The following is a 10,039-nucleotide window of genomic DNA, read 5'->3' as shown; positions in this document are numbered from 1 at the left end:
TATTCTTGTACATCCTACCAAACGAGCCCTAATAGAAAATATTTTACCTCTAAAGTGAGAATCCTAATGCAAATCAAGATTAATCTGACTCCTAAAATGGAGAAAAAAGAAGACTCGGGATTAATTGGCTCCTAAAAACGGGTATGGATGAGGAACCCCACCAAAAAGAAACACACACAAAAAAAAGAGGGGTGGGGTGGGGGTGGGGGTGGGGGGTTGGCCGAAGGGGTAAGAGCTTTTGGGACAGAATCACGTAATGATAGAGAAAATAACAAAAAGTTCAAGGCTCTCTGGATAAATATTGCAACTTCATCGGATTTTTCCAATCTGTCAAGAGTCTCATTTCATCTTCACGAGAAGCAAAACAAGAGCTTAGTATAGACGAATACGACGTCGTAGAAAACCCTTCTCCGATCACTGACCACCGTCGCATACTCTGATAGCTGTTCCACTTCCCTTCGCCGTCGCATCTTCGAGTTAAGAATCAACACGTGCCTTATTTTATGTTTAATTAGTTAATCAGCACTTTCCAATTCGCTGAAGATTGGGGATCGGTGAATTAGTTTGTCCGATTAAAATTATATTTTACTCCAATGGTTTTGATTTTTTGCGAGTTGACTTAATTTAGTAGTTTCTAGATCACTCTTTGTTTCTCTCTGTGTCAACGAAATACATATTCGACCCTTTAGGGTATAGTTTTGGTACAATTTGTAACATAAATTAGTAGTTTCCAGATCGCTGTTTGTTTCTCTATGTGTCATTGAAATATATATTCGAGACTTTTGTAACGGAATGCTGGTTTACCTTAGGGCTAGAGGCTCATTAGAAATTTTTAACATCCAAAATCAACTTAGAACAAGATTAAGTTGAAAAAGCAGGACTGCAATATTTAAATTTGAATTACCAAATATTCTGACTTAAAAGGTTCATACTACCTTATGCTCAAAATATTTCGACAATGCAGGGGATAAATGAATAGCTTAAAAGTAAGAAGGTCTATCAAGAAGTATGCATGCGAAGTAAACTTCTGTGTAGATAAACCATATGAAAGTAGAGTCATTTTGGAATTTTTTATTACCTGGAAATATTGAGTATTGCAATCTTACTTCTGAACATCAAAAATAATTTAAGTCCTAGCCAAGTCACTGATTGTCCAAGTAACACATTTTTCTGTTCAGTAAAGAGGATTTATGGAGTGAAAGTTTGAGTCCTTATCCTATAAGGACTTATTATTGTGTTAAGTTAATTGTTAGATTGTTGATGAGACTACTCAATTTCCAACCTTAATCTCTATTATCGTAGATGTCCATCATACTTGTATGAATAGGAGTCAATGCCACCAACTCACCAGCACATATGCAGATGAGCATGAGCACATGTATATGTACACAATTATGCATAGATGTTTTGGTGTAGAGAAAAATCCCAGTGTGTTGTGATAGTTGGCTTGATTTTTGGAATGTTTAATTGTATAATATAATATATTTCTTATGACAATTTACACCTTAATGGTGTTTTAATAAATGAATATTGATATACTTTAAAATGTCCATATGCATAAATGTTAGTATTATTTGATTTCAATGTGTATTATTATGGCTCTTTTTTTTTTTTTTTGCAGCTTCCTTGAATCTTTTGTAAGCTTGTGAGGTATTCCAGTCCATGCTTGCTGATTAATTCTGTCATTGCACTGAAGAAATTTGGTCTGGTGTAATGGACTCAGGATCTGCTGATGTATCAGATTCACAACCTGTTACGGCATCAAATGCAGCAAGGTCTACTGCAGTGGATTCTGCACCAGGCCAGTCAACAGAGGAGGTGCCTTCAAAGCTCTCTACTTCAGGCATCTCCTCATGGGCCAAAAATTTAAAAATTCCACAACCGTTCACGGGATCCCAAGATGAACAATCATCTGGAAATGCTACCAAATCAACCTTTGCTCGTTTCACTGGTGGGCTTGGAATGCGTCTGTCCCCTAAGTCTCCTGCAGCTGAAAATTCTGAAGGAACATCAACATCGCCATCCAGCTTTATTGGAACATTCACCAAAGGATTAGTTGACTCTTCGAAGAATGCAGTGAAGGCTGTGCAGGTTAAAGCGCGACATGTTGTATCCCAGAATAAGAGAAGATACCAGGTAAGCTTTTTATTTCTGTTAATGTTTCAAGTCTTCTTTTCTCATTCTTATTATTTTATTTAATTTTCATTTAGGATCATCAACTACTAAGACTGTTTTGCCTCTTCATTATCCCCTTAAAAAAAAAGAGAGAGAGACTGTTTTTCCTCTGTTCTTTTTCATTGAACTTCCTCTCTTTGCAAGACCTCTGTCTGTTGGCTGTAGGTTAGAACACTTACCTAATATAGGATATTGCATATCTATGCAAGACGCATAATTAGGATCCACTAACTGCATTCTTTTATGGCTCAGTGATGCCAACACATCATTCTTGGTCTCCAATTGTAGGAATCATGAATGTTGCTGTTATATGCCTTTGTGTGAACTATTGACTATGTGATGCGCAGAACTCCTTGTGGTGGATGATAGCCTGATAAGTAGTAGTAAGAAATATTGGTACAATAAATTCAAATGGTCTGTACTATCAGAAAATAATAATAATAATAATAATAATAATAATAATAATAATAATAATAATAATAATAATAATAATAATTCAGGTGGCAACCCAATGGGCAATAATGGAATATGGTAATCACTGACATTAAAGGGCAGCCCGGTGCACTAAGCTCCCGCGCCCGGGGAAGGGCCAGACCACAAGGGTCTATTGTACGCAACCTTACCCTGCATTTCTGCAAGAGGATGGAAATCACTGACATTAAAGCTGAAAAATAAAAATAAAACAATTGGGTATGTTCTTTGCAATTAAAAGGACTTGCCTACCTTCCATGTGCATGGTACCATTGGATCCTCTTGGATAAAACTTTTCCTGTGGGAGCAGAACTGCAGAAGTATATATCTTGGTCTCTGTGCTACATAGTATTATTAGCTTTCATGATCATTTTGGCTTTTGCGGGAATTCTTCTTGTGCACCTTAAAACATCTTGCAGTTACGTTATTTAGATATTTTGCAGTTATATCTTGGCAGATCTAAATTAAATAAATGAAATAATACCCTTTATAGTAGTAGAAACTTTTAGATAAGATGGTCACATGATTCAATGTTGTATTAGAGTAGGCAAAGGACTTAGATTCGAATCTCTGCGCCGTACCCATGACCACATGCTTGGCATATGTTAGACCTGCATGTGACGGGACATGGTGAAGACTGAATAAATAAATAAATATAGATGTCCTCTCTCTAAGTGTTTAAGTTCTTTGTTGAGGTAGTCACACAAATCAACACATATTTTCATTCTTTTTGGATTATATTTTTCTACTTCATATACTAACATGGTTGTATCCTTTTTCTAGGAAGGAGGATTTGATTTAGATTTGACCTACATAACAGAGAATATAATTGCCATGGGCTTCCCTGCTGGTGATATGAGCTCTGGCATTTTTGGCTATGTTGAGGTCAGAAAGCCTTATTCTTCAACTGCTTGAAGTCCAATAATTATCATGTTATGTGATTGTTCCTAGTTTGATTACATTAAATTTGATATCCAGGGGTTCTACAGAAACCACATGGAAGAAGTCATTAAATTCTTTGAAACTCATCATAAGGTAATAACTTCGAGATCTTTGTATTTTGCCGCAGTAGCTCCTTGATACTGCTTTTTAATAAAGTCTTACCTTATCAAAAAAACTTGTGCATATCTCTGGAAATCCACTTGTCCTTTTATTTTATTGTTATATTTGAAATACTCCGTATTATCTATCACTTCGGTTTTGCAGGATAAATACAAAGTTTACAATCTTTGTTCTGAAAGATTGTATGATGCTTCTCTGTTTGAGGGAAAGGTGTGTCCCATTCTTTCATCAAGTTTCTTATTTTTCCTGTTTACTTTTCCTTACTTTCATTTGTATGTTGCACGTAATAACACATACCCTACTTTGTTCTTCATGAATGTATAGTGAAGATGTGAATAATAATGTACATTTACTACGCTCCTTTGCATTCTAAGCAACCATTCTAAACAACACATTTCCAGTAGTTCAAGAAGTTCCAAAATGTTTCATGCTCTTTGCACAAAATGATATGAGTAACTTGAATTCTGCTTAAATTATTACACCTATTGGAATTTCCTTTCCGGCCTTTTTTTTGTAGCTACTACTAGTATGACATGCAATTTCAATCTTATTTCCAATTAGATTGTGTTATGTAGAGTAGGAGATAATTAAAGGAGCGTATGATGGTGGTGAACTTATTAATTATCTAATATATGTTTGTGAACGATAAGTCTATGCTTTTTTTTAAAAAAAAATGAAGTGTAATGTATAACATATGTATAGATATTGGTAAAGTGCTTAGTATTGAACTGGGAACTGTCAAAGTAGCCCCACCAAACAAAACGGACTGAAATAGTCAGCTTAGTTTTCAAATTTTTGGCTTTTCATGACTTAGAAATTTGTGACCCGTTGAGCAAACTAGAACTGATTAAACTGATCAAAATCCCACTCCTATATTTATATAGTGCTGACTGTGAAGTTTCTTGATTCTCTTTTCTTTTCTTGTACAGGTTGCTTGTTTTCCATTTGATGATCACAACTGCCCTCCTATTCAACTCATTATATCGTTTTGTCAAAGTGCATACTCTTGGTTGAAGGAGGATATCGAAAATGTTGTGGTTGTACATTGTAAGGCAGGAATGGCAAGAACTGGTTTGATGATCTCTAGTCTTCTTCTATACTTGAAAGTAGGGCTTTTGTATTTTTTTGATTCAATAAGTTGTAAGATTGTTATCGGGTCTTGTGCCAGTGTTAAGACAGTGGTCTTCTTGCAGTTCTTTCCTACGGCGGAGGAGTCTATGGATTACTACAACCAAAAGAGATGCGTAGATGGAAAAGGATTAGTTTTGCCGAGCCAGATTGTATGTTACTTGTTATTCTTTTTTAATCCCCATGCTCCAATTGTGTACTGACAAGTGATGTGCCTTTTTTTTGCTGATAGAGATATGTCAAGTATTTCGAACGCATCTTAATGTACTTCAATGGAGAAAACCAGCCTGGCCGCAGGTACAATCATTAATCCTTGTTGCGTCAAATCAAGGCCGGTTCTACTGTTGTAGCTAATAAGGTGTGCCTTAGGTCCCCAAATTTGCCCCCCCCCCCCTTGTATAGAAATAATAGGTTTATAGATATTTAAATAAAATAAAATATAGTAATATTAGTACAAAAGTAGATATTTCATATAAAAGGAAAGAATTTTTTTAGACATGTAAATAAAGTAACCGTTTAACTTACTTAAAAATGGGTTGTATGAATAGTTATTTTAACGTGTGAATTAGAATTGATTTGACAAGGTAAATAATAAAAGTAAAAGATACTATATACTCAATCAATTAAAAATGCTTGATTCAATTTTTTTCAAATATTTATATTGCTTATAGAATAATGTTAACAGTTCCTATATAACAACTCAATGGAAAGAAGTTTTTAAATCTTACTTAAGATCAACAATGTCTCAAGAAAGATCAAATGCTATACTATCAACTGAAAAGGAATTTTGGAAGAAATCGATTATGAACAACTTTGTATCTCAAAAAGCTAGAAAAATTGACTTCAAATATATATATATATATATAATCTTTAAAAAAAAAAATAGGCCTCATATTAAACTTTGGCTTTAGGCCACATATGTGCTTGAGCTGCCCCTGCGTCAAATGCACTTTTGGATTTTCACACTGATATAATTGCTAGAGGTAAAATGTGGTCAAAGAGAAAGGATCTAATTCTACTCCTTGTCAACTGCATTCTTACAGGTGCATGCTCAGAGGATTTCGCCTCCATAGGTGCCCTTATTGGATAAGGCCTTCTATTACAGTATCGGATCATAATGGTAACTTGCAGCCTTTTTCTAGATTATTATTATAAGTTAAAATTATACTCCTACAAAGAGATAGCTAAATCCAATGTTAATTCAGTAGTTGCTATCATTTACCTGATGTGATTTGAACGAGTTACTTACGGCATTGAATAACTGGTACCCACTTGGAGTCTGAAAAGGCTGGCTGAATAAGTTCTGAGATGCCTACGAGTTACAAAGAAGTGTTGTGCAGAATTTCCCCAATATTGTGCTAACAGTTTTGGAGTTTTATCTGCAGTCCCTTCTTCTGTTGCAGTATAATCTCTGCTGTGCGTTTCCTTCATGATGGTTTCTCATTGGTGGTTTATTTATCTGCAGGTGTGCTCTTCTCAACAAAAAAACATCCAAGAACCAAGGATCTATCGGTAGGTTTAATTAATGTGTTGTGTCATGTTACTGCCTACATATTTATAAACTACTGCAGCATTGAGATCCATACTACTATTGGATTCTTAATGAGGGTCGAACCTGCTGTATTAATTTCTGATATCCTGGAGGTACTAGTGTAGCTTGTTTCTCTTGTTCACGTACATCTATATTCTTAAAGAGGTTAAAAAATAAGCCTTATTCTTGTGTACCTCCTCATTTGCTGCTCACAAGCGGGTCCTAACAAGGGTATCAATATCTTTATAAATTGTTGAAGCTGCTCTTCGTCCAGCAATTAATACCTTTTAGCTGGTGCCTATAATTGTTCAAGCTCATCCTTTTTGTTTCTCTTTCTCATTATTATATTATGTGTTTCTCACAGCCTGAGGATTTTTGGTTCAGTGCACCAAAGAAAGGGGTTATGGTTTTTGCTCTTCCAGGCGAGCCTGGCCTTGCAGAGTTAGCTGGGGATTTCAAAATCCATTTTCATGACGGTCAAGGAGACTTTTATTGGTAAGCTTACCAATATTTAGAGCTTGAAGGAAAATTGCATGCTTTTATGGACCGATAAAATTCTTAAGGACCTTAGGTTCCGTCGTATCTCCTGGCAATTCCTGATTCCTGTAAAAGGATATTATATTTCCGAATTTTCCCTTTCTAATCTTATGCATAATGCGCTACTGTTTGCAGCACTTTTACAATTCTTTTGAACTATAAATTTTATTTGCATAGGTTTGTGCAGTGGCGGAGCCACATGTATTCAAGGGGTGTCAAGTGACACCCCTTCGTCAGGAAATTTCACTGTATAGCTGGGTAATTTTTTTAAAGTATATATACTACATATTGACATCCCTTGGCTTTTTCGCTGGTTTACTTCTTTATATTTTCACCCCCTTAATGAAAAATCCTGGTTCCGCCACTAGGTATGTGCTGAATATTGATAGTAAAGAGGTAGTTTTATTGCTGAATTACACCCTTTGTGCCACCTTGGCATGCTTTAGCAGAAATCATTCTGTACAACTTTTACAAATTGTACTGTATGATATCTTTTGCCTCTCACTCCTGCTTATTATCTATGGTTTCATTAATTTTCTTCTACTAGTAACCACCATAGTGGGATAGAACAAGTCAAGTACTTCTGTATTAAAAGAATGGTCATGAAATATAATAAGAACCATTCAAGCAAAATACCATTTACATGTAGCTGGATAAGTCGATTATATATTATTTATGTTAACAAATTAGGTCTTATTAAATTACAAATTTTCGAGTTATATATTTGTGACCCTGACAACCAATATTAGTTGGAATCCCAAATTTGTCTTTTACATATATTGGTGTTTTTATGCAGCTTTAAGCTTAAAAGTTTTAAGTAGAAAAAAATTAATTTGAAATAAGGACTTGGAGAAAATTGTGTATATTAGAGTGAGGACTCTTTGGAATAAGGGTCTGGGAAGTTGTATTTTGCCATCAACAAAGGCTTCATATTGTACTTCACATTGGGAAGAAAAGGATGAACTGGGATTTGTCAGTACATTTATGTGAAACCTATCTGTTCGATTTACTAGTTTTCATCCCCACTCTTAGCAAGACACAGGGGCTTGCCTCCTAGTTTGGAACTCATATCCCTCTGGTGATCTTTCAGTTGGCTGAATACAACAATGATAGAGAACAGGAAAGTTCTGACCACAGGCGACCTTGATGGTTTTGACAAGGTAACTTCTTTATTCAATTCAGTGGATTTTGCCAATATTACTGATTTCAGTAGGTGTTGTGGCCTGTGTACTATAAGAGAAATCTTACTGCAATTCAGAGCACTTCTTCCATCTCCTATTATATAATGTCTTCATTGCGTGACTGTGTGATATGCTGGCCTTCTTGTGCAGAGAAAATTACCATCACCTGGTTTCCAAGTGGAAGTAGTCCTTGTGGACTATGATGCTGCCTTCCCTGCTCGACCCCAATCAGAAACCACCACCAGAGAATCAGCTGACAGTTCAAGTGCTAATCCTGCCCCTGGATCTAATCCTACCTCAGGCGGTGAGCCTGCTGCCAGAAGTAACACGAACCAACACCCTGGGAACAGTGACAAGGATGACGTGTTCTCAGACAATGAATCTGAGGAAACTGGAATGTCAAAGACTAGACAAACTAAAGCTGCTTCTGAAGCTAGTGCTCCTGCAGATGCAAAACCCCTTGGGTCCAAAAACAATAATGATTCAGATAAATTATCAAGCTTGACACATAAGACAGAGCAAGTCTCGTTGGGAGGTACAAGCTCTATACACAGCGAGCCTAAAAGAGATGGCTCAGATGGAGCTACCTCTGGTGTTGAGGTTTCCAATCCGGTTGGAGGAGTGAGTGATTTCAAGGTAGTTGCAGCTGATGCATCTGTTTTCTCATTTGGTGATGAAGAGGATTATGAAAGTGAATAAAAAGGTCTGAAGGGCAAATTCATCAAGATGTACATAATAGCTTGTGGGTGCTAGGATCTAGCTTGTTGGATTCCGTTCATTTCATTTATTTTACTAGTATTTTACTTGTTCATGGCTTAGCATTTGATTGTCAGTTTGATAAAGCTATGCTGGATGCGCTATCTGTCACGGAGACCTTGGGTTGAAATTGTGTTTAATTTGCAATGGCGTTATGAAATTTGTAATAGAACGTATCAGATGTACTTTACACTGATTTCTATGACTCATGAAAAACTGGCACCCTTTCCTATAAGGCAGTATGTATTTGGAGTACCAAAATATTGATGTGGCTGAACTGGCAAAGATGTGCTTTAATTAGTGTATTCTTGTAGAAAAGAAAAGGTGAGCCCAGATAAGCATATGATATACAGCTCAGAAATATGATTAGCAAGCAGCATGTATCATTTTAGTATACATGTATCTTAAAAGCATTTGTCGATAATTCATTATCAAAAATCAAAATATATCTGTCCATAATTTTTGCGGCCCTGACTAACCTGTAATTTTGCAGGTAATTTTCCATCCAGATTAAATTAAAATTATATACCGAAAGTCATTTGGAAGTTCAAACAAGATTTGCAGGTAATCAAAAGGCCTGCCAGAACCATACCCAAACTTCACGAAGAAAATTACGAAAAGCAACTGTTTTGTTTCATGTAGTTAACGCCTTATTTTTATTTTCCGGAAAAGAAAAGTTCCTACGAAAAATTAAAAGATTTTGCTCAAGGCAATGGTTCTAATCAAGTATCTTGAAACTCTGAGGTAATTACGAATTAATGAGCTCGCATATTGGTGAGAATATCGTAAAAATAGCACGTGCTAGCCAGTTTTCGGACTGGTCATTTAAAAATAGTCAGTGTTTGCCAAGTCATTGAAAAATAGCCACTATTTTGCTGCAACAGATATCGGTCCAGCATAATGTACTGGAGTTCAATGCACATGTGTATGAACTTCTAGCATATTATGCTGGAACTCCAACACGCGGAAAGTTCCAACATAATATACTGGAGATTCGAGCACCTGTGTATGAACTTCCAGCATATTATACTAGACCGGTATACTTTGCTGGAAGTTCTAGTATACTTTTGCTGGAACTCCAGTATACCTATGCTGAAACTCCATTATAATATGTTGGAGTTCCAGTATACTTATGCTGGAACTCCAGTATAATATGCTGTAATATTTTTTGGATTTTGAATAGTGTTTTCGTTCAAAT

The 10,039-nt window shown here is 35.9% G+C and overlaps 1 protein-coding gene across 1 annotated transcript; it reads left to right on the top strand.

Annotated features, from left to right (window-relative positions):
- The first annotated feature begins 265 nt into the window (after positions 1-265).
- On the top strand, positions 266-9,076 carry LOC104210235 (phosphatidylinositol 3,4,5-trisphosphate 3-phosphatase and protein-tyrosine-phosphatase PTEN2A). Its single transcript, XM_009759085.2, has 13 exons — positions 266-476; positions 1,622-2,136; positions 3,430-3,531; positions 3,625-3,681; positions 3,853-3,918; positions 4,638-4,814; positions 4,902-4,988; positions 5,069-5,133; positions 5,880-5,956; positions 6,302-6,348; positions 6,732-6,862; positions 7,995-8,064; positions 8,236-9,076. The coding sequence occupies exons 2-13, from the start codon at positions 1,714-1,716 to the stop codon at positions 8,782-8,784; spliced, it is 1,851 nt and encodes a 616-aa protein (XP_009757387.1). The 5' UTR covers positions 266-476; positions 1,622-1,713; the 3' UTR covers positions 8,785-9,076.
- Positions 9,077-10,039: the final 963 nt, after the last annotated feature.

This window comes from Nicotiana sylvestris, chromosome 1 (genome assembly GCF_000393655.2).
Source record: "Nicotiana sylvestris chromosome 1, ASM39365v2, whole genome shotgun sequence".
NCBI lineage: Eukaryota > Viridiplantae > Streptophyta > Magnoliopsida > Solanales > Solanaceae > Nicotiana > Nicotiana sylvestris.
Note: the sequence above shows the minus strand (reverse complement) of the source record. Positions and strands in the feature narration are given on the sequence as shown.

Coding starts and splice junctions, on each gene's coding strand:
- LOC104210235 (XM_009759085.2), top strand. CDS start 1,714: ATGGACTCAGGATCTGCTGATGTATCAGATTCACAACCTGTTACGGCA. Junction 3,919..4,637: donor CTTCTCTGTTTGAGGGAAAG/GTGTGTCCCATT, acceptor TTTCTTGTACAG/GTTGCTTGTTTTCCATTTGA. Junction 5,957..6,301: donor TACAGTATCGGATCATAATG/GTAACTTGCAGC, acceptor ATTTATCTGCAG/GTGTGCTCTTCTCAACAAAA.